The sequence below is a fragment of the Montipora foliosa genome, chromosome 7 (genome assembly GCF_036669935.1).
Source record: "Montipora foliosa isolate CH-2021 chromosome 7, ASM3666993v2, whole genome shotgun sequence".
Classification (NCBI taxonomy): domain Eukaryota; kingdom Metazoa; phylum Cnidaria; class Anthozoa; order Scleractinia; family Acroporidae; genus Montipora; species Montipora foliosa.
The window spans coordinates 31,079,610-31,104,057 of NC_090875.1; the positions used below are offsets into that span (position 1 = coordinate 31,079,610).

A 24,448-nucleotide genomic window follows, 5' to 3' on the forward strand; every position below is an offset into this window, starting at 1 on the left:
TTCAAATTGCCCACTGGGACATCTAAAACAACAAAAATTTAAGTTAAGTTGATTTGTTTAATTTTAGATGTCCCAGTGCGCAATTTGCTCTCCAGTATGGCGGTTTTTGTACCATGTGATCGCCAGCTGCACATGGCCCATTTACTGAAATGGGAAACCGGCCCAACTATTAATGTCAATTACGTGCTGTTTAATAACAACCATGGTTGTTTTTTCGGGTTTCAAATCAGTTAATTGGGTGATAAACGGCTTTAGTATCTCCCAACTAGTGGACTAATGCAAATCCTGCAAATCCTGCTATGCTACTAGAGGAGTATTAGTAATAGTCCTCGAGTAGCCAAAAGCGTGACGCTTTCTTTTGTTTTATTCCCAAATAAATATTGCATTTGCTAACTTTCCTATTGCCTTTTCTGTCCGACTAGTTGGGTGGTACTAAAACAATTAGACCCTTCGCCCTCTAGGGGCACGGGTCTAAAGCCCATTCAGCTTCGCCTCATGGGCTATTGACCCGTAGCCCTTGCGGCCCTTACGGGCTACGGGTCTAATTGTTAAGTATTAAACGTTTGTATAAGAAGAGCTCGACTTCCCCTCCTCTGAAAAGTGGTATGACCATAAGGTAGAGTATGTGATGGAAAATGAAGATGTGAAAATGTTATGGGACTGCACACTTCAGACAGAAAAGGTAATGTAACACTCTCGACCTGACATCGTAATACTGCACAAAAAACCAAGAGAATATGCGTTGGTAGACATTGCAAGCCCCTTTGATACGAGGGTGAAAGAGAAAGAACAGGAAAAACTTGAAAAATACATTTTTTTGTGATATGAGATTGGCCGAATTTGGGAGTGTAAAAGGGTGAAGGTTATCCCAATCGTCACAGGGGCAATGGGCACTGTAAGTAGACTTTGAAAAGTGCCAATAACACCTACAGTGTGCGGTGAGTTTATCAGCTCTGCAGAAAGCCTGTTTGCTAGGGACGTCCAGAATCCAGAGAAAGGTGCTAATACCAATGCAAATGCTAACGCTAATGCTAATACCAATAGATCGTTTTCACGTGACGTCATCATTTTCTAAAATCCAAAACTAAAGAGCCACGAAAGTTTTTATCCTCATCAGGCATAAGAGGCGGTAAATTTGTATCCATTTGCAATTTTAAAGCTCAATAGCGTGCTTCGTTTGGAAACTAGAGCATTTTGAATTTCTGAGTTATAGCGGTGCGTGACACGAGGCGACGATCGAGTTTATTGAGAAATATATATTTATCTCATGGTTTTGAGCCTTTTTAGAATTTGAAGCATTAGGAAAAGTGCTTAGGTAAATAGCTGTCTGTTCAGTACAGATGATCACTCGCCTAGATAACCAAAGTAAGTAACAGATGTTGACATTATTTTCCGGCCGCCATATTGGTGCACCACAGATGTGCACCAACATGGCGTTTTCATACTGGGCTCTGTAAATTTCTGGGAAACATTTTGACGAATATCTGAAGTTTGGGGAAACGCACAGGCCTAAAACTTGGAGAAGTGTCTTCTTCATTTATCTTCTACAGCATCACGAATTCTTGACTTTTTCCACTGGATGGTTTTCGATTTATTTTTTTATTGCGTGACAGTGAAAACGATCTATACTAGCACTCTCTTAAGGTTTATATTACTGACTTCAAATCAAATCACATCAAATCACGGTAGATCAAGAGGAAGGTGCTAATACTAATACTAATACTAATGCTAATGCTAATGCTAATGCTCATGCTCATGCTCATGCTCATGCTCATGCTCATGCTCATGCTCATGCTCATGCTCATGCTCATGCTCATGCTAATACTAACACTTTCTTAAGATTTATCTTACTGACTTCAAATCAAGACATTTAAGCCTTGTTTCATTAGACGGGAAAACCACAGTACCCTTTCGGAGCAGAGTAAAGAGCTGATAAACGTCTTTGCATGCTGCCGGGACGAAATCAGACCGGTATAAACTTGAAGCGGAAGAAATGCTTGGTGCCAGCCTGGTTTCGGGACGAAATCATATCTTTTGTATATAAAAAAAAAAACATATATCGCTGACCCAAAAGCATACAAGCTTAAAATTTCTAGAACTGGTCTGAAATTTGTTGTCATTTACTTGAGAACGGTACGAATTCATACCGGTACGAGGGATTCTTGTCTCGGTCCAGCAGCCGAGACGAAGTCAGACCGGTCTGAGTTCATTGTCAGGCCGGTCTCTATGATGTAAACGCAAAAAAAGGAAATTTATGGAGGCCGATACGATGTCATCCCGGTCTGAGTTCTTCCTGGTCTCATGTAAATACCCCCAAATCCTCAAAAGAGTCGACATGAGTCGGGGATCCAAGCGCAGGACACGTTGACAGAAATTGACTGTCCCCGCAAAAGATGCCCCAATCAAGTGCACTGTTTGTTTGAGCACGGGAAAATCTCAAGTAGGGGCACTTTTATCAGTTTTGAGGCTGTCGCAATGAAGTCGAGTACGCATGGAATGAGACAGCAATGCATACGAATCACGTTGTTGAAGCCATGGCAAAGATGAGGATGACTTAATTGCTCTAGCCTTAAAACTGAAAATAACTTTCTATCTCTAATGAAATACTAGTCGATATCAAAATAAGTGTACTAACCTCACCAAAGCAGCGCTGGAATATAACACGAACAAATGCTAAAACGCAAATGTGATGGTTTGGTAACTGTACACAAAAATGCTAGCTTGCGAACTGGGCTTTCATGAAGCTTATTAAAACAATAAGGGCTTTGTCAATCATTTACAATTGTAAGTCTCTAACGGCAAGTTTACCAGCCTAGCTTAATCCATCAGTGGGACAAAAACAATGCCCTCAAGCTCGTGATTCGGCAACAAAGGTTTTCGTTCTCGAGAAAATCGAGCTCGATTGGCATCTTTCACTCTCCTGGCCAGGAATCTTTGACATCGGATTTCGTGAGATTTACATTTACGGTGTCACGTAATTGACAATTCTGCTGGATTTTTGCGTGTTTTCGGGCTCATAGGGTTAGGACACATCAAGTAGTGACATTCACGTAGGTATTGCCCCAAAAAATGTCGGCAATAAACTGTCTGTGAAACAAGCTTTTCAACGAGTGGTTTTGGAAACATTTAAATGAAATTTAGGTAATATATATTTGGAGCACCGAAGATGTTGAAGTTTAGTTGAGAATAGCTTGGTGTATTTTGGCTTGTTTTTTACCCAAAAAACCGCAACAACGACAGATAACAGAGAGATGTCCTGAGGCATTTCTTCGAACTTGACTTAAAAAAGATTCCAAATCTCAGTGAACAAAGTTCATTTTACGTTACGGCGTGAGGCGAGAGGCATTCATCGACAGCTGGATTTAATATGTTTGGATTTTATGCTTTTTCCACATGGAAAAATTCTTCGGGTCTTCAAAGCTGAATACCGCATACTGAATACTGAATACCGACGTGGAGAAGTGCAGTTCTTTTCGATATTTTTAGGTTTTCTCGATGGCTATCGCAGTGAAGAGTTTGGATTTTTCATTCAGTTTGTGAGGTGCGTTCATTTTACATCTTTTTCCTCACTAAAAGCTATAAATTTCTTGGCCATTTATGACACAATGTAACGTAAAAATGCTGTATCGAGAGCGCATGCCTGTCCAAGATTTCTGGCCATGTTTCACCTGCATATTTCCCTGGCCTCTGGATGCTACAAATAAAAATGATCGCCAAACATTATATCCTCAGCAACAAAGTCAATAAAAAGATCTCCGAATTGTCTGGTCTGTTGGACTGTAACCTCATGCATGAGCTCGTTGTTATGCATAGCATAGAACACATGATTGTAAAAATCTGGGAAGCACCACTGTCCTGGCTCGCGAAATCTCTTTTCCGGTTGTCGTCCGCCTCAAAAAAGCGCATGGTTATAATATATTAAGCTCAGTCCATATTGACAAATCATCCGATTGTATCTAAGGAACTGCACCTTTTATAGTGCCTCTTCCCTTTTACATGGTGGACAAAGTGATCACAGGAACTGAAATGTCGTACAAGATGTTTTTTGCAGTCCCCGTTGTGCTACTTAAACCTCTTTACAGTATTTCATAATACTGTTAAATCAACAGATGTAAATTTATTTTGACTCGACTCCTACTCTAAATTTTCTATAGCAAAAACAACGCATCAAAATACCAAAGTTTAACAGAGGTTTCAACAAAAGCTGGTTTTATTATTGGCGGTCTATCGCCACATATACTGAGGGCCTCTTACGAATTGTCGCTTACTAGGTTAAGACCAGGCTTTTGTGTTTGGGTTCGAGCTGCGATCAACACTTCCTATTCCACCATCACCAGCCGGTTATGGAGAAAGTTATTGAAACCACTGCTTTTCACTTGAGAGAATTTGAGGGGAAGGATCGACTCACATCTTCCGTGGACCAAAATTCCGTTTTTGCTAAACCTTTGAATTTTCGCAACTTCAGTAATAATTCCAATAAAAAATATTATAGGCAACAAACGTCAGCGGAAACAAAACACGAGAAATCTTATCAATAATTTCGGCTCGTTTCATCATTCGCTTGCTCCTTTGGGTGGTCTGATCAAGTACTCCATCGTCCATCACGAACCTGTTTGCTTTGGTCACGCCATGGGCCATTTCAATATCGTCTTCAAAGTTTGATCTTTGATCGTTTCGATTATACTCAACAGGATTGCGTCTGTGCGTCCTGGATCCAAACAGGCAGGTCTTCAATGACGAGCAAAGTCTTGAGGAAAGAGGAGTTGCACGCTTCTGAAATACGATAAAATGAAACTTTATTTAGCGACGACGTGCTATACTAGCTATAGTGTATACGACACTGTTATTCATCGAAATGTGGATTGTACTGAGATGAAGAGCGAGAGTATGAAATTTAAGGCTTATTTATCAGCATCATCATCATCAACATCTTCGTCGTCGTCATCATCATCATCATCATCATCATCATCATCATCATCATCATTTTCCTCATATCCATCATCATCATCGTATCATATCCATCATCATTGGAACCATCAACGTCATAATCGTCGTCATCATTACCGTCCTCATCATCATAATCATCCTAGTCGTCATCGTCATTATCCTCATCGCCATCATCTTCATCATTATTGGAACCACCATCGACATCATTATCGTAATTATCATCATCATCATTGGCACCATCAACGTCATCATTATCGCAATCATTATTGTCATGATCATCATCATCATCACCATCGTCATTGTCATCAGTCATCTGAGCAAGCATTGCCCCAACTAATCTAATTTGCGTTATGTGGGTTGGGTTTATTGGTTCTCTACTCTGGACCTAGTTATAATTTATTGTCTCTGGATACTTGACACTTCTGAACAAAATACATTGTGAATTTGAGAAAGTGGTTAGAATAGCTATGTCAACTTTTTCTTACACAGAAAAAAAGACCTTCATTTGTTCTTTCTTGCTGGACCAAACCACAGTTAACACGAGAAAACGAAAATACCTCGAATCTAATCGCTTTGTCTTTGAAATTGCTTGCATTCCTTGCAACGACAAACACTATCAGGCATTCAATCAAAGACAGGAAGACAAAGATGAAGGAGACCAGTAGGTACCAGTCCAGTGCTTTTGGGTAGCTGACTTTAGGCAGATTACCATTCAGAGATCCGAGAAGGAACATTATGGTCAGAATTGTGGTGATACCCAAAGCCATTCTGTTGCCGATGTCATCTTTCTCCATCCAGAACACGATCCAGCTTAGGACAACGACAAAGATGTTTGGGAAGTAGACTTGGATAAGGAAGTAACCGATGCGTCGTTGAAAGAAAAACGTGGCGGTGAGGATTGAGTAGTTTGCTGGGAAAATATAAAACATTTTTGTCTCACTCATTGAGAATATGTAACATACAATATCAAAGCGATCTTGCAACCAGCGCATCCCTTTGTTTGAAATCGTGTTTAATTTATACCTCTTACTAGCCTCGTTTTCTCGGTCCGTACTGTAAGTTACGGATCCTCGTTTTTTCCCGTTGATTTATGGCCCAAGCGCGAAGATATTTATTATATCTCTGAGGTTAACCGGCGCGCGGGCAAGGAAACTGGTCAAAGTGAAGCGGAAGGTTCAACTGCCACAAAGAATGCCGTGCCAAAATGATGTTTTGTCGAAATTTTAAATTTAGCGGGCTGTACAGCGGGCCGTACTGTAGAATACGGCCCGCTAATTTAGCCAATTACAGCGCGCGTACTATCTGAGAGATATAATAAACTGGGTGATTTTCTCAGCAATAGCTTTCATTAGTATATACTAAAACGGGGGACAGCGTTAAACACGCGCTCTGATTGGCTACTCAAACTCAGAATTTCCTTTGCTATTCACGTCCGAGAAACTCTCGCGGGATTTGTGTAATCGTTGCAGGAACAAATGAGTTAAAATCATCTTTTTGGGCTATATTATCTCACTATTTTAGCATGTACTAAAACAACTATCAACCTCTGTTAGTTTCGGTGGCTAGTGGTGGATATTTACTGTGCCGATTCGCGGCTAGGTAATTAGGGAGCTTAAGCACGCGCGTTTTTAGACTCGGACGGCAACCGGAAAAGAACAGGTCGCATGCCAGGACAGCGGTATCTCCCAGGTTTTTATGGTTATCATCTCTAATGGGGAAAAGATACTTAGCAATGTAAACTCAGTTGTGTGAAGACAAGTTAAAAGGGAAATCAGCTCACTTCCGGTTGCCGCCCGCATCTCAAGAACGCCTGCATTAAGTCCCCTAAAATTCACAATTAACCCTATTTTTAGAGAGGTCTAAATTTTAAAGGAGACTCTACTGAAATATCACGTACTAGTGCTGCAAAGATTAAAAGGAAGGCATTAATTTCTTTAGAAATATTATTTAAGAAGAGGACGGGATAGTTTTCCTAGGAGTGAGGGTGTTGGAGAAGCCCTGGACCTGTCCTATGTCTCACTACTGGATTGAAGACCTCGACCGAAAGTTCGTCTGGTCGACCGCACACCCGTGGCTTACCGCGCACAGGTGGCCCAGTTGGTTGAGCACTGGGCTGCCGTGCAGGAGGTCGTAAGTTTAAGCCCAGCAGGACCAACACTAAGGTTCTTTAAATAATTGAGGTGAAAGAGCTGCCTTTGTAATGACATCTGCAAAAGGTTAGACTTTCAAGACTTCTCGGGTAAGGACGGTAAACCGTAGGTCCCGTGTCAGAACCCTTCATTGTTCATAATCCTGTGGAACGTAAAAGAACCCACACACTTGTCGCAAAGAGTAGGGCATGTAGTTCCTGGTGTTGTTGTCTGTCTTTTGTTGTGTATCATGGTGGGGTGGGTAAATGCTCGGAGATGCTAGCTACATCAAACTAGCGTAAACTCTAAAATCTGAGGGTAAATAAACATATGAACAAAAAACCGATGCCTCTTAAATTGTGTAGTTGTCTCATTTAAGCCCGTGCAAACGAATGCAACAACTACCAATATTGTTGGAGGTTGTTGTTTCTGCAGATGTTGGATGGTGTTGGCAGTTGTGTGCAAAAGAACGCCAAAACTACCAACATTGTTGGAAGTTGTTAGTTCTGCAGATGTTGGATAGTGTTGGCAGTTGTGTGCAAACGGACGCAACGACTCCCAACAATGTAAGGACATGTAGTTTATTATGAAAAAGATAAGTCTCATAAAACTTTGTAAAAATACAAAATTCGGCTGCCATCCTGTTTTCAACAATTAATGCGCGGCTACCTACACGTGGACACCAAATGAAATGCCCGGCGTGGCCTCAACAATGTTGGAAGAGCTGTGCATACGGATCGGGCAATGTTGCCCTACGCTTCGCCGATCACGGAAGAAAAGAAATGCTGGGAGTTGTTGGCTCAAACGTTTGACCAGTTTCAAACTTCGTGCAACAACTCCCAACAACACGCAACAACATTTAACAGGGTGAGCAAACGGACGCAACATGTAACACCCAACAATATTGGCCATCATTGTTACGTCCGTTTGCACGGGGCTTGTAGTCGCAAAACCGTGCAAGCAAAACAGCAAGGGGAAGGGTTTGCACATGAAAAACAAATCGCGGTCAGTATTACGTCAAGCGTTGCGAGAGGCGCGGTGGCCTCATGGTTAGAGTGCTCGACTCCGAATCGAGTGGTCCGTGTTCGGGTCCTGGCTGCGGACATTGTGTTGTGTTCTTGAGCAAGACACTTTGCTCTCGCAGTGCCTCTCTCCACCCAGGTGTATAAATGGGTAACCCTGCGATGGACTAGCATCCCATCCAGGGGGAGTAGAGGTACTCCTGGTCGCTTTATGGTAATGAAACCGGAGATAAGTGCTAGCTCGTAAGCAGATACCTTACTATACTTTACTTTACTATTACTTCAAGCGTTACATTATAAGGAGTTTTTATTCCTTACCTCTTGAATACTCTTCTATTTTCGAGGATAAATTAGAGCCTTTGTACTCGAACTGAGCCATTTCACTGTGTCCAACCAAAAGTTCAGTGTCTCCAGGAAGCCACTCGTATACGACTTCTTCAACAGAATGGCCATCTGGATGCAGTGGAGAAGAACAGAAATAAGTCACATACCTGTGAACACCTTATGCTATCCGCGTCTTAAAAGCAAGATCACAGAACACTCGGGCGATGCCATTGTTGTCTGCTATCCGGATGTGATGAGATGAAAATTGACAAAAAAGGTAAAAATCGATATATTACAATACTTACAGCTGCCCAATTTGAGAAAACACGTCTGTGTATCCAATGGAAAATCATGGAGGTTCATTACGCAAGAGGCAAGCAACGTAACTCTGAGACGAACAATATTTGTTGTAATGTTAGAAGAAGAAAAAGAACAAGAACATGAAGAAGTAGAAGAAGAAGAAGAAGAAGAAGAAGAAGAAGAAGAAGAAGAATTAGAAGAAGAAGAAGAAGAAGAACAAGAAGAAGAAGAAGAAGAAGAAGAAGAACAAGAAGAAGAAGAACAAGAAGAAGAACAAGAACAAGAAGAACAAGAAGAAGAACAAGAACAAGAAGAAGTAGAACAAGAACAACAAGAACAAGAAAGAGAAAAAAAAGAACAAGAACATGAAGAACAAGAAGAAGAAAAGAAGAAGAAGAAGAAGAAGAAGAAGAAGAAGAAGAAGAAGAAGAACAAGAACAAGAACAAGAAGAAGAAGAAGAAGAAGAACAAGAACAAGAACAAGAACAAGAACAAGAACAAGAACAAGAACAAGAACAAGAACAAGAACAAGAACAAGAAGAACAAGAAGAACAAGAAGCAACAACAACAACAACACTTTCATTGAAGAATGATGATAAGACCTAAATCGGATTTCTAACCATAATTATGTCACTGAAAAGACAATCATATTAAAACACTATCGTTGCAAACGAGCTTTTGCTAATTTCCCAGGACTTACAAATGTAGTATTTAAATGTCATTTTTGGTGATTATAAAGCTTCAGTCTGGAATAAACGTCTAGCTCACCCTTTGCTAAGCTCGATACTTCCGTTAGGTCGTATGTGAACAACACTGTGAATTTGTTCGTTGGGTATCATCATGTTTGATTCTCGTGCATTGTAGCAGAACGGATCTGGAACCCAAAGGTTATCAATGTCTTTCCCGTGCAAGGTGAGAGTGCGATTCAACTTTCCTACAAGCCTCGGATCATGCCAGTACTGGCGAAAATAGCCATAGACTTTGTACTCCTGTCAATCAAACGAAGCGGTTAACAAGGCAGGGCACACATCTTTTTGTAATCACTTTTGGAATTACCGTGATCGTCGTTTTCATTTGGTTGAAGTTGTGATTCCTCGTAAGGACCGCATGAAAAACAAACACAAGAGGTTTTACACAGTTTTCACATCTCTATACATAAGGGCCTAGATCCCAGCTTTTGGAGGTAACCCTAAATAGTGACAATTCTTAACATGTAAGTTAAATCAGTTCTTTGGTTGATTGACTGACTGATTAATTGATTCATTGATGGGTAGATCAATGACTGGATTGATTGGTTGTCTCGTTGATTGGTTGATTGATTGTTTGATTGATTACGTTGTTACTATCCCCTTTCAGTGAAAATGGAAGATACTAGCTACAGGAAGCTACTCTAAAATCCGAGGGTAAATAACGATATGAAATGATATTATATGAAAGTGTTCAATGAAATGATAGTGTTGACTGTTTTTGTTCTGTCGTCGTTCCCTGGAATGTAAGAATAAGTCTGATTGATTAATGGCTGACTGGTTAATTGATTGATTGATTGATTGATCGATCGATCATCAATTAACAAACTGACAGAGTGACTGACTGACTGATTGACTGACTGATTGACGGACTGATTAACTGACTGAGTGACTGACTGAATGGTTGACTGAGTAACTGACTGACAGACTGACTGAGTGACTGTCTGGCGGACTGCCTCGCTAACTAACTGACTACGGAACGATCTGACTGACTAACTGACTGACTGACTGACTGACTGATCAACTGACTGACTATGTGACTGAATGCTTCACTGACTGATTGACTAAGTGACGGACTGAATTACTAACTGACTGACTTATTGACTAACTGACTTACTAACTCACTGATTGGATGAGTGACTGTCTTATTGCCTGACTGATTGACTGAGTGATTAAATGAGTGGCTAACTGACTGACTTATTGACTGAATGACTGATTTAGTGACTGGCTGATTGACTATGTGACTAACTACAAGTAGGGAATACGTGTTTGCAAACGTTGGCCGTGTAGCACATATATTTGAACAGACTTAACTGATTAGAGTGTAATGTGAAGTGCTAAGTATCTACCCTATATGAACCATGTGAGCGTTAGCCCTACTGATGGAAATGGGCCCACACAGGTAGATCCTTAGTACTTGACATTACACTCTAATCAGTTAAGTCTGTTCAAATACAAGTGCTATATTGACTGACTGACTGACTGACTGACTGACTGAGTGAGTGACTAACTGACGGAATGACTGACTTACTGACTGATTGACTGAGTGAGTGAGTGAGTGACTAACTGACTGATAATTTACTGAGTGTGTGACTAACTGACTGAATAACTGACTGACTAACTGACTGACTAACTCACTGATTGAATGTGTGACTGACTTATTGACTAACTGAATAACTGACTGACTGACGGATTTAATGACTGACTGATTTACTGACTGACTAACTGAGTGAGTGAGTGAGTAAAACAGTAAACAGTAAATCTTTATTGCGCCTTACTCTCCAAAGGGAGGTATCGGTCTCGTTACAATAAAGGTGATGATATCTACTAGAATAACTAATTAACTAAAGAGATCATACAATTACTTGTAATACAATTGGTATAAAATTATTATTCTAATTATTTTGCATTTAGGAAGTCTTTTTTCTTCTGAAACATTAAATATGTGTATTTACCAATTATCTTTGAAGTGCTTTCGTTTTCTAGGGTAAGTAAATACCGTATTTTGTCCTCATCATTAAGGCTTTTGAAAACAACATCGTGTGTTGAAAGGAGAGAATGGAGCTCATTTCTAATGTTATCGTACCCTGGGCAATACATCAAGAAGTGCCGCTCATCTTCTATATAGCCTCTATTGCAGACTAAACATGTTCTTCCATCTACTGGGATTGGTGCACCTCTATTTTCGTATTTCCCAGTCTGTATTCGCAAGCTATGAACCCCCAGACGCAATTTTTTCATACTTATTCTATGTGCTGGGTTTCTGATAGTTTTGAGATAGTCTTCCAATTGGTAGTCGAATTTGACTTCTTTGTGTGTAAATTTCTCTCTAGAGCCTTCGGAAGTGTTGTTGCGAGCCTTCAGCCAATTTCGAATGTAGTCCTTTTTATGCTGTTTCTTTATGGAGGAACGAGCATTATTAATGTGTAGTTGGCTTGATGTATTGCCTGTAGAGTGCATTCGTATAGTTTCGTCATTATTTAATACATCAAAAATTGGCTGTGATTTTTGCGTGATGAAAGGCTTCCTTTAATAGAGGGTTGACTGTTTTATGCTGTGATCTAAGCGAGTAACTAAATATTGAAGCTTTTATGTCTATACTTAAAGGGTACCGTCCAAGTTCTGCCCTACAGGCAATGTTCTCTGTGTACCATGGGGTATTTAGTGTTTGTTTACAGAACTTGATATGGACTTGTTCGATAGTGCTTTTGTCAAAATGGGTCTTATATGATAATAGCTCCGGTCCCCATATTTCGCATCCATATAGTAGTATAGGTTTGACAAGGGCATCAAAAAGCTTATTCTTAATTGTAATTGTGGTCGTATCCGAATTGGAGAACAATCGTTTCACTGTCGCAAGAACTTTATAAGCTTTTTTGCTAAGGATGTCTCTTGCGTAGGTATAGCGACCAGATGAGGTCATTTCTATTCCCAAATATGTTTGTTTGTCGACGATACGTAATGCTTCTGAACCATATTGGAAAATTTCCTTGTTTTTGGTTTGACCGTTCCCACTAAAGATGATGATATTTGATTTGTTGGTATTCACCTTCAGCTTCCATTCCTCTGCGTGCTTTTTAATGACGTTAATCGATTTCTGTAGTCCTTCTGGAGAGGGACTTAAAACTAACAAATCATCAGCATACATGAGGCAATTTAGAGAATGGCTTCCAATCATTACTCCTGGACAATGGTTGTCCCTAAAGTATTGCGGTAAGTCATTCATAAATAATGAAAATAAAACTGGACTTAAGCCATCATCTTGCCTTATTCCTTTGTTGCATGAGAACATTTCTGTGATAGAGCTTTCATCAGTTTTGACGCAACTTTTAATCGACGAATACATGGATTTAATGACTTTAAAGAATTTGCCTTTAACTCCATACTGGTAGATTTTATAGATCAGCCCGAACTGCCACACGCTATCAAACGCTTTTTCATAATCGATGAAGCCAACATAAAGTTTCTTATGTTGTTTTGTATACTTATTAATGAGTTTCTGTAGGATGAATAAACTATCTGTTGTTCGGGAATTTGGGCGAAATCCAAACTGTTCTGGATTGAGGATGTTATGTTGTTCGATAAACTTGTTCAGCCTGGATTGTAAGATTGATGTAAATAGTTTTCCTAAACAGCTCGCCAATGTGATTCCTCTATAATTTGCTGGAGACCGCTTATCACCCTTTCTTTTATATATCGGTTTTATAACACCTATCTTCCAATGGGTTGGGAATGTTCCACTGTCTAGTATATCATTGAACAGTTTTTCTAATGAAGGCATTAGATAATAGCGTCCGTGTTTAATCATTTCGTTAAGGATACAATCCATACCCGAAGCTTTCTTCAACTTGAGTTTTGATATTTGTACATGGATTTCGTTGGTCGTAATAGGTTGCCCTAAAATGTCGTTATTCGTTGAATTTTCGTTTTCCCAGTCCATATCTTCATTTGAAAAGTCCAAAGTGGTGTGCGGTTCCTGGCTATCATATAATAATTTCTGATAATGACATATCCAATCTTCTGACGAAACAGAGGTTTCCTCTTCGACAGCATCGCTTTTTCTAAGTTGATTAATATACCTCCAGAAATCTTGACTGTGTTTTGGGTGTAAAGCATTAATTTCATTTACTATTTGGTTTTTGTATCTTTTATGCATCATTTTGACATGCTTTTTGTATTTTTTTTAAAGAACAAAATAATCTTGTCGTAGTGATTGGTGAGAACTGGGGTTAATTTTCTTTACTAATTGTTGCAGTTGTTTCTTTAACTGTCCGCAGGTGTCTGCAGGTGTTTCCCGCGATGTTGCTAGGCATGATTTGGCCACCGAATTGATAATTTGGTTAAATTGCGAGATTTCATCGTCTACTGATGCGTGGTGTTCTGAGTTGAAGGAATCAAATAATCTTTGAACATTAGGATTGGATAATGCACTGAGAAATTTGTCTTTTGAATCTGCCTTCCAAAGAAACTTTTTAAAGTTCTTTTGAGTAGGTGCCGCTTTGCATAGTGGTTGTCTAGGTGCATTGTTAGTGAGTGAGTGGCTGACTGACTGATTGACAGAGTGACTGACTGACTGACTAACTGACTGATTGGCTATGTGACTCACTGATTCACTGACTGACTGAGTGACTGACTGATTGACTGATTGACTGAGTGACTGACTGAATTACTAACTGAGTGTCTGAGTGGCTGATTGATTGACTAAATGAGTGACTGAATAACTGAGTGACCGATTGACTGAGTGACTGACTGAATTACTAACTGACTGATTGATTGACTGACTGAGTGACTGACTGAATAACTGACTGATTGACAGAGTGACTGACTGACTAACTGTCTGAGTGACTATGTGACTGACTGATTCACTGACTGAGTGAATGACTGATTCACTGACTGACTAACTGACGGACTGGTTGACTGAGTGACTGACTGAGTGCCACTCGGACTGACTGATTGACTGAGTGACTGCTGGCTAACTGACTGACTGACAGACTTGCTGTCTGGCTGAGTGACTGTGAACGTGAGGCCAACGAAAAATTGCTGACTCATCATTATCCAACTTGAGGTATGAAACGCTCGAGATGTTAAACTATTGAGGTAGGAAAGTTTTCTGGGTCATAAACCAAAGTGACTAAGAAAAGATGTCAACGGCAATTGCAATCGCACTTACCATATTAGCTTCCTCGATGTTTCCAAAAGATTCAACGTACAAATTATTTCTGATGGAAAGAACTTCACCCGTTTCTGCAGCACAATGCAAGGTAAGTTAAACAAGCATCAACTAGTGCAGCACGACCCAAACCTAATGTCGAGAGAGACTTCTTTAAAATATGAGTTTCATGAATACAATGGTAATTTACCAAAGCTTGGAAGCAACGTCTTATCGTACTTGTCGAAAAAAGCGGAAATGACATCAGCATCCACTCTGAAATGAATATAAGAAATCGGTGCATCATTCCGGAATATTTTGTCCCCCTTGGTAGAGTCTCATCAGGCTGGCAGTTGAACATAAAAAAAATAAAACATGAAAACTAAAGTAAAACGTAAAACGATTGCAATCTTTCGAGCGATGTCATTCCGGAGGGTGGAAGGGGAGGGAGGGGGGGATTGCAGCTTTATTGGTTGACGGTTGATTCAAGGCATCAGGAGGAAATTTCCTCTATGACTTTTAGGAAGTTGTTTTGATCTGTTTCGTCACTTCGTACAACTTGAAACAAGTAAATGAATCTGTAATTGGAAAGTGTTGTTCAAGTCCAATAACGCGGAGAAAGTATTCGTGACGAATACTCAATGTCTGCGAGACATCAATATTCAAAGCCTTCAATCGGACTGCACTCTGAAACCTTCGCAAAGAGCTTTACTTCCACAGTTGGCATCGCCTTGAATCGAGTTCTGTCCGAATTGCAGGCTGGACCAGTTGCCTGAGTGGTTAACATGCTTCATAATCAAAAACCAAAATTATTGAACGAAACAAGTCTCATACTTACTGGTGAGATATTAATAGCAAAGCCGAGAGGACCCAGGAGTGACGAACGGCAGACTTCATTCTTGTAGCTGACACAAAAAGACAAATTTCAAATGCTTTCGATGGTGTGGCAAAAATAACGTTTTCATAATAGGCATCGACAGAGTGGATTTCCTCGCATCCTTAAAATTACTTGTAATCTTAACAACACACCTTAGTTCTATTTGAAAAGCATTTTTGATGACCGATATCTAGTGACGACGTCTGGCCCCTTCCATTGGAATCCAGAGGTCAAAAATTAAACTATTCAGCTCTGTCTCGACAGCTCTTTTTCTTGTAGTTTGTCTGTGGTCCCAATTTTTAATACGAAATCGGCGTTGGCGTTCAGTTATGACCATTCACAAATTGTATACTGTAATGAACCTGGCTCAAGATCATTATAATGCAATTTTCATTATTGCGATTAGGCGTTACTATCTTTTGGCAGCTGAGAATTAAAGATTGTCGTTTTGGATTAAGGCAGACATTTAAGTCAGCCACCACAGAGATTCCATGAGATACGCGCATGCACATCGCTGGTCACTTTCACCCGCGCTACGCCGCCATTGTACGTGCTGGTCACAATGTAACCACATAATCCTTTTTTTCTTCACCACGTTCTTGTCCCCGGATCATAAAGACAAGTCACCTTTTATGTCTAATCAAAATTTATTTGACTTTCAATTAGCACGTTTCTCGATATTTTTTCTTGTGATCATACCACGAAACAAACCAAGAAAATAATTCTTTACGTGACCTATTTGCGTATCCATGATAACAAGGTATCAAGAAGTGCGTCTTCAATTAATGAAAAAAGCTGGTGTGAACATGGCCACATGAATTCCAACGTGCTGATGCTGACGACTGGTACGACTGGCTCGGTCAGTTGAGCATCGGGCTCAAGTTCATTCGTGCGGGAGATACCCCGGTCACAGGGTCTTAAAACTGAGGAGGAAGTGCTGCCTGTGTAGTTAAGTTCATCTGCAAATGGTCAACATCTACATTTATAATTATAATCCACATAGGTTTCCCAAACACGTGGACACAAGTTGGTCAGTTCTGAATTTACAGCTTAATAGTAAATTTTACAAGAAGTACGATAAACCTTTTAAATTGATAATAGAAGGAACCAGGGTCATTCTAGGTCGATAACGACTCCTGAAACCGCATGTTTACGGGCATTTAGTGAAGTAGCTTCAATAATGTCATTGCTTGAGTTATTCCATACCCTCATGATTCTAGATACAAAACTATACGTGTAAACGTTGCTAAAAGCTTGTGGTTGAATAACTTATTAGGATGGAGCAGCCTTGTAACTCTCTGTTTCTGAGTCACATGGGCTGGTATAGGGAAGCTGATCATATCATGGCCTTCCACATAACAATTAACCTTGAATGTAAACTCGCGTATCGATATTGTATTAAGGACGGTGCCTAATATTGTAATTACGCATACTTTTGCGCATCTCAAGATACTCGGATTTCCTATTGCTAGTGCTTTTTAATACAGGGATATTTTTGCGCGGTTCAAAACTATGCGGAGAAAGCAGAACTTAGCAAGTGATCTTGGTATCCAAAAAGGAAATTGGGGGTAGCCATGCATTTTTGAGAGATACTTGAGCTTCAATTTGGAAAAGAACGCCATACATTGCTTTGCATTTTAAAACGTTTTACGTATATTGTTGATTAATTTTCTTCGAAAAATGCGTGGTAGCCCCCAATTTTCTTTTTGGATTTCAATAACACTTGTTAAGATCTACTTTTCCCGCATAGTCAGTAAACCGCGCAAATATACCCTTGAATTAGTAGGCACCGTCCTTAACCTTTTAAAGAAAATTGACGATAAAAAAGCTACTGGTCTTCATAAGATTCCGAGTAAAGATGGCTGCTGGTAATATATAGATTTAGCCAAGCCTAAAAGCGGAGCTCTCTGGTTATTTACTCTTACTGCCTGTACGGTTTATGAAAATAAAAGGTTTCGAATTGTCCACATTTTAAAGTGGAACTATGATCAAAAACTCATTTCCTTTTTTTCTTCAAATTTTGAAAGCGTGTTCGCCTAACACCTAACTGGCAAAATTTTGCGCTTTGAGTTTTATCCAAAGGCTGTTTGTTTTGAGTGTAAGTTTTGGATTTCACTGTCCGCCATTACTCACGTTCAAAACTGGTCGATTGGACCTCAGAGGGTTGGATCTAGAGAAAATGACGTCATTTACTCACTAGCTTAAAATTTTAGCCTGTAAAAAAATGGCGGACCAATAAATAAGAAAATTCCAGTTAAAGTAAACAGGTGTCTTTTTAAAATCAGAACTTAAAACTTGGGTCAGTTAGTGTTTAGTTAACATAGTTTTGAAATCCAAAGGAAAAAAGGATCTTTTATTTTTGGTCGTAGTACCACTTTAATGTTTCCTGTTGCTGCTTTAATAATTAAATCATTTTCTTTGCTTTCTTCTATACAAAAATTCATTGCCTAATGACTTCCACGGTACATTTTACGCTAAAAACCGATATCGCATGAATTACGAAGCGATGAGTGCGACATCGGTTTTCCCAGTGAAATTTATTTTGCAATTCACCAGTTTGGCAATAATTTTTTTTTCTTGAACCGAATGAGTTTTAAAAGAAAACAAGCATTAAGCACAACCTCAGCGCGCGAATTGAAACGGCGCGCGCAGAGCTCCGCTATTATCGCACCTTTGCTTACGCCATATTGTCTAAGTCCAAACGGCCAGACTAACTCCAGTTTTTAAAAAGGGTATTAAATCGGATCTTAACAATTATAGGCCAATTTCTGTACTTCCAATAGTTTCTAAATTAAAAAAAAAAATGTCTACAACGAACTCTACCGTTCAGGATTCGCTCTGACGAAGGGCTAACGCTCGAAACGTCAGCTTTTAGAATCTCTGTACGGTGGCAAATTTACATTATCAACTCCGTTGATAAAACCAAATTTTTGTATTCTACCATTATCTAAACGAGAACAAGTTACTATTAAGTTACCAATCAGGGTTCCACTTCTTACCTAGTATTCTTACTACTTTGCTTGAAGGCGACAAATGACTGGTCAAAAATTTGGTTTATCAACGGAGTTGATAATGTAAATTGACCACCGTACAGAGATTCTAAAAGCTGACGTTTCGAGCGTTAGCCCTTCGTCAGAGCGAAGTGGATTGTGGATTGTGGATTGTGAAGTGGAGTGGATTCGCTCTGACGAAGGGCTAACGCTCGAAACGTCAGCTTTTAGAATCTCTGTACGGTGGTCAATTTACATTATCAACTCCGTTGATAAACCAAATTTTTGTATACTACTTCCCCACCGACGCAGCACCACAGTTTCTTTAGAAACTACCCCTTCATTCAAATGACTGGTCAGACTTAAGACCAATGTCTTAGACAATCGTTTTACCGCCAGAATTCAGTTTCGAAGTGAATTGCTTATCGTCGTGGATGAATTCTATTCTCCATTGCGGCTGTCGTCCCTTTGAAACTGTTTTCGACAACGACGATCCTTAATACAGTTAGAGTGACAAAACCAAATATATATATAACTTAGGCTTGCTTATCCAATACTGACCTCTGTTTAAATATTCGCGGCGAGGTATGCAAGGTAGGAATGGCGAGCTGGATTGAGGTTTTGGAAGAAATTTCACACATCTGCTGTATTTCGGCCGTCGCCCAATTACATTCGGTCTATTACAAGATCCATCTGTATCTTTGAAATTGTGGACAATTGTTAATGAGACATCTTAACTATCAATTCGATTGACCATCAATGTTCTTTGGTCTTTTGTTGCTTATATTAAAAAAAAAAATCTTTACTTTTCCATAGAAAACACAACAAAAGAATTATTGAACAAACAAACAAACAAACTAACAAACAAACATCGCTAGATGTTCTTTCGAGTTAATTAAATAAACGAGAGAATGACACAAAAACTTGAAAGGTCTACCAACTTGCAAATTTCTGCGTCTATTTTGTTCAATAGACAACTTGGCATATGTAGGGTAATTTTCTATTGTTTAGCCGGCGCTATTTACCGAAGGTTAAAACCATTAGAATAACAATGTTCTTTCATATTTTCTTCTTTTTAACACACGACAGCTTAAGGATATTCATATGATAAAGCTGAAAATAATGGAGCGGGCTTAAAGCTCTTTATATATGTTTTAGAATCGGTGAAAGCTAATTATAGAAATTTAAAGAATAATGGTTTTTTTTCTAACGCAGGCGCAATCGAATGTAGAGGCGCTTCGTGATCAATATCGAAAAAAATAAACGGTACCATTTGAAAACTGTTCAAATTATGTTGATAAGAGGTTGATTGCAAATAGAAGACCTTTGCTATTTTTACAATCACTTGAAGTGAGATAAGAACAACGAAAAATGCAAAAACTTTATGGACGCCGTAGACAGGTGTTTCACGCATTGAATGAATTTACATCGGCCTTTCAGACACCGCGGGATATTTGTATTGACTTTTATGCAGAAACTGACGTAGTATTTAATTCTTCCTAGTGGGAAGAACATTTTGATAAAAAAAGGGTTTTTTTAAATAGAATGTTGAAGAAGGGATGACAGAATGAGAATTATTCATTGCGTGAGACCGAAGTCAAAAATTCCATTAGCAACACGCATATTATACACGCAAAAAAGTTACCGTCAGTGTTTCGCGTGTTCCGAAGACAAAGAAAACTAATTCCAATCATTCACAAGTCTCAAGTCTCCAATTCTGTATTTATTTGTCGGCTTCTTGACTGGTTCAATAACAATGCTATGCACGCAAGGCTTTTTAATAAATAAACGTGATATATGTCGTGTACAAACTGTTAAGGAAATACTCTTTGAACATTGAATTCTATCAGTACTCAAATGACTACAGTTAACTAGATAATTTTTTCAGAACATAGAATACTTTTGTCTAGTCAAATCGAGATATGTTTTTTTACATCGAGATCAAATCTATAGGTTAATAGCATGCTGTTAACGCAAAAACTGCCTATCTTTTCTGGAACGAGATAAATTCTAGGATGAAATTGTCCGGGTAAATGGTAAAAAATTCTTCGTTGATTCTGTTTCGTAGCTTAACTGATCCAGATTATGAACAAGACGCAACTAAACTCAGAAGTCTTAAAAAGCATCACCAGACTAGTGAATTTTTCCCAAGGGCAACTTACAAGTTTGCCACAAAAAAACAAAGTATGAAGTGAACGGTTTACAAACAACAGCTGAGTTGCCAAACTGGTGACAAGCTAGAAGTACGACAGCTCGTTTGGCTCACATTAATTAGGAACAGAAAGAAAATAACGTGACTGTGCTAGAAGTCGCATTTATGTTAAAATAATTATTTTGCGTTGTACAGAAAGCTTCGCTGACATTTCTCACCAACGAATTACTCTTAAAGAATGTCTTTCAAGTGGTCAATTGGAATCATTTCTATGAGCTAGATCTCGACGACATTCAAGTGTTTCGTTCAGGGTCACCGCTTGGTACTTTTATAGTGTTGCTTCTGATCAACTTGTTATCACAAAAACGACATCACATTACCCAGTGAGTCTTAAAATGCGGACACCTTGAAAGCTAAATATCAGCTCGTGGATGCCACAGTAAGAGCAATAGGGATGTCAAACCACCGCTTGTTGAATTATGAATAAAGTTGGAGACAGCAGTTTCTCGTTGACTGAAATTGCTCGGTTGTCGAGAGAGTTGAAAGTCGAGTGCAATTTGTGTTCCCAGCCCACAGTATAAATTTTTGCTGTTTTAAAGTACACAATCACGGAAAACTTACCGAACTGCAGACTACAACGTCCGGCTGTGCTTCACCAGTCTTTGCAAGAACGAACACTTTTGTTGTTTTAAGCTTCCAAGTAAAAATGACAATTAACGCTTTGTAATTGATCTTCAGCTGAGAATTTTTTTTACGGCAATTTGCATGTGTATTTATGGCATTTTAATTACCCCCACTCTGAGCTATAATCGCGCAATTTCGAGACTTTTGCTTGGTTATCACAGAAGGAGGGAAGATGCCTAAGAAACGCAGGATTCCATGTTGATGCAAAAACGGCCATGTTCAAGTTTAATTTTGTAAAAGAAGCCTTTTAGAAGATATTTTGGGTTCAGTATCATTTGAAGTAGAAGGGACGCCACAGGATATCTTTTATAACAAAAGGATTCCTTATCACACATACGTTATCAGGTGTTTCGGCGGGATCATGACTAAAACACCACACGAGTACATACGGGTAACATACGAGTAACATACGAGTAACATACGGAACATACGGACACATACGAGTAACACACGACTAACATACGAGTAACATACGGATACATACGACTAACATACGGATACATACGAGTAAAAAAATACGAAAATATACGAGTAAAATTCATACCAGTAAATTTTTATGCAAAGTAACGACAACTTAAGTAAAATATTACGCATTACTTCCCCGACTAAGGAAAGTTTGCGTTACAAGAGCAAAGATATTTGATATTAATATCAAATATCTGGGGTCATGCCTGGTAATCTGATGTGCGCAAAAAAATAGCCTGTCGCGCAGTGTATGGTCTTCACGCGTTCGATCTTTACCGTGCACTGAACAGATTGAAGAGCGTAATACTGATTTACAGATGACACATTTGAGAAAGGAACCGTGATGTAGATGTAACTAACAGTGGTAAGTGAAGTGTTTTTGCTACCGCAGATGATACCAAAAATCTGCTTTAGTTTTGTAACATGAAAGATAAAAGCAAAAAATTTTGCAAACCAAACGAACCATCGATTGCATTATGATTTAAGCCAACTGAACAGTCACAGAATGACACAATCAGTAGATATTTAGTCTTATATGTCTGTTTATATTTGTCTTTTAAAAGTGTGTTGTTAAAATATCAGGAAAAAATAATTCTTCGGACGTACGGTCAGGGGCACTCAACGAGAATATAGTTCAAAACCACTTAAACATAGCATTGTTACACGGATTTTGGTATTTAACGGTAGATATAGACATTACATGCATTACAGGCCAAAGCAGTGCAAACGAAGCAGTTAAACTGTTGATGTTACAAGTTGCTTTCGTGGTTGATTATGACTGCCAGGCCAGGCTTCCGCCATGCCGCCCAGAAAGGCGAAGCCCTTAGGCTTCTTAGAACCAACTCTTCAAAGGCAACATTTGAAGAAAACGTTAAAATTTTCAGATCACACTTGCGTGTCCGAGGCTATCCAGATAATCTGGTAAACAAAGTCCTCGCAGAAGTCAAATTTATAGATAGAAAGTCTGCACTTCAAAAAAAACCGCAAAAAGTGCAAAACGGATTAATGCCTTTTGTCACACAGTACAATCCATCAGTGCCTAACCTTAAAATTATTTTAATGAGCAAATCAGGGGCTGATTTAGGATGGGGGGGAGGGGGGGCCCTTTCAGGTCGTCGGAGATTTTTTTTTTGTCAAAAGATACAATAATTTTATCATTTTGTAAGCAGTCTGTTGGAGCTTTTGATTTTTTTAGCTAAAGCGTGATTTTTCGCTAATAGTATGACCAAAGTTGTGCTAATAAACTTTCAACTTACAGGCGCTAATATTATCCTTTCGAAATGAGGAAGAAGACTAGATGCGAAATACTTGTCTACAGTCAACCTATCTTACAGAGACTGTAACAACGTAAAATCTTAATGTCTATATATATAATTATATATATTTTGTGACTTTGAAGCGAAGAGTCAAAAACCATGCATCATTATAACCAATTATAACTTATAATTTTATTCAATATGGAATCCTGTTACATTACGTTCCAGATTGCACCAGAGTGCATGTAAGAGTACCCAAATTTTCAAAATTTTCTGGGGGGGGGGGAGCTTCCCCCCAGACCCCCCTAGAAAGTAGCGCGCTAACGCGCGTTGATTAGTATTCTTGTTCGGCCCCCACTTTCAAAAAATGCTGGATCCGCCCCTGCAAGTGGCATTTAATCGAAAACCAACCAATGCTGAGAGAAATATACAGAGAACCACCTCTCATCTCCTACAGGAGAGGAAAATCTCGAAAAGACATACTTGTTAGAGCTAAACTCTAAAGGTCAAAGACCTATTACATCACGAAACAGCGGGAGTCGTGTTTAGCCTGTCAACCACGTTTCAATATTTCTTGAATTGTTAAGAGCTTTTGACAGCTTTAATAGCTTTGTAATTCCTGATATCTCGATGCTTAAAATACATAGCCCTTGGACCTCTGATATGAAGTGTGTGTGAGTGAGTGTGTGGATGCCACCCCCCTCAGATTTTGCACATTTTGGAAAGGAGATTTACTCTGTTGCTGAAACTTTAAGCAGCTGTTCGTTTATTGCTTGCGGATTTTTTAATGTGTCAACTGTTCCCAAAATTTGACATTTTAAACATAATTCGTCTAGTTTCTCAACACGAAGTTTCAAAATCGATACATTTTTACATGTACATGGTTACATTTAAGCTTTCTGGCTTGATTTCGCACTGCTTTTTTGCCATTAAAAAGGGCAACTACAGAGATGCCAACCTATGGAGATCTAAAATCTGGAGATTTTTTCCATCCGGTCTCTCCACCCCTCCCCCCTCGATCAACCTACCCACTCCCCCTCCCCTCCTCTCCCCCCGCCCTAAACGCACCCACCCATCCCCCAGCAGCTCCTTCAGAATACAAGAATATTCTGCCACCATTGTGAATTTGCGGGAAAACAGGGTACTTATCTCAAGAATTTTTATTGGTGAATCGGAGATCCAATCAAACAATCGGTTATGATAGCTATATGGCTATGATAGCTAAAGGAAGTGATTTTGTTTAGTTCTATTAACGTGTGTTTGAAACTCAGAGATGAAGAAATGCATTAAGAAACAATGAAACGAGTTTGAAAAAATCGATCTTTTTTAAACTTGGGGATGCAATTTGAGTCTAGAATGGAGAAACGTCTGTGAAAGGTTCAGAGTCATTTTTATCCGGGAGATTTA

The 24,448-nt window shown here is 39.2% G+C and overlaps 1 protein-coding gene across 2 annotated transcripts; it reads right to left on the minus strand.

Moving 5' to 3' along the window:
* Positions 1 to 3,958: 3,958 nt before the first annotated feature.
* Positions 3,959 to 21,385, minus strand: LOC138010663 (gamma-aminobutyric acid receptor subunit alpha-5-like). 2 transcript variants are annotated; one of them, XM_068857636.1, is made up of 9 exons: positions 21,258 to 21,385; positions 15,456 to 15,522; positions 14,829 to 14,893; positions 14,639 to 14,712; positions 9,491 to 9,711; positions 8,728 to 8,810; positions 8,417 to 8,551; positions 5,505 to 5,857; positions 3,959 to 4,773 (listed from the first exon to the last, which is right to left on the minus strand). In XM_068857636.1, exons 2-9 carry the CDS (start codon positions 15,512 to 15,514, stop codon positions 4,462 to 4,464), a joined length of 1,302 nt encoding a protein of 433 aa, XP_068713737.1. In that variant the 5' UTR covers positions 15,515 to 15,522; positions 21,258 to 21,385; the 3' UTR covers positions 3,959 to 4,461. The 2 variants fall into 2 exon arrangements, with proteins under 2 accessions (XP_068713737.1, XP_068713738.1); XM_068857637.1 differs by lacking the exon at positions 21,258 to 21,385 and adding an exon at positions 19,046 to 19,165 and having other exon boundaries at positions 4,031 to 4,773.
* Positions 21,386 to 24,448: the final 3,063 nt, after the last annotated feature.

Excerpts from the sequence above, each read along its gene's own strand:
- LOC138010663 (XM_068857636.1), bottom strand. The coding sequence starts at position 15,514 with ATGAAGTCTGCCGTTCGTCACTCCTGGGTCCTCTCGGCTTTGCTATTA. Across the intron at positions 8,811-9,490 it reads AGTATCGAGCTTAGCAAAGG|AGTTACGTTGCTTGCCTCTT; the intron begins GTGAGCTAGACG and ends TGTTCGTCTCAG. Across the intron at positions 4,774-5,504 it reads ACAAAGCGATTAGATTCGAG|AAGCGTGCAACTCCTCTTTC; the intron begins GTATTTTCGTTT and ends ATCGTATTTCAG.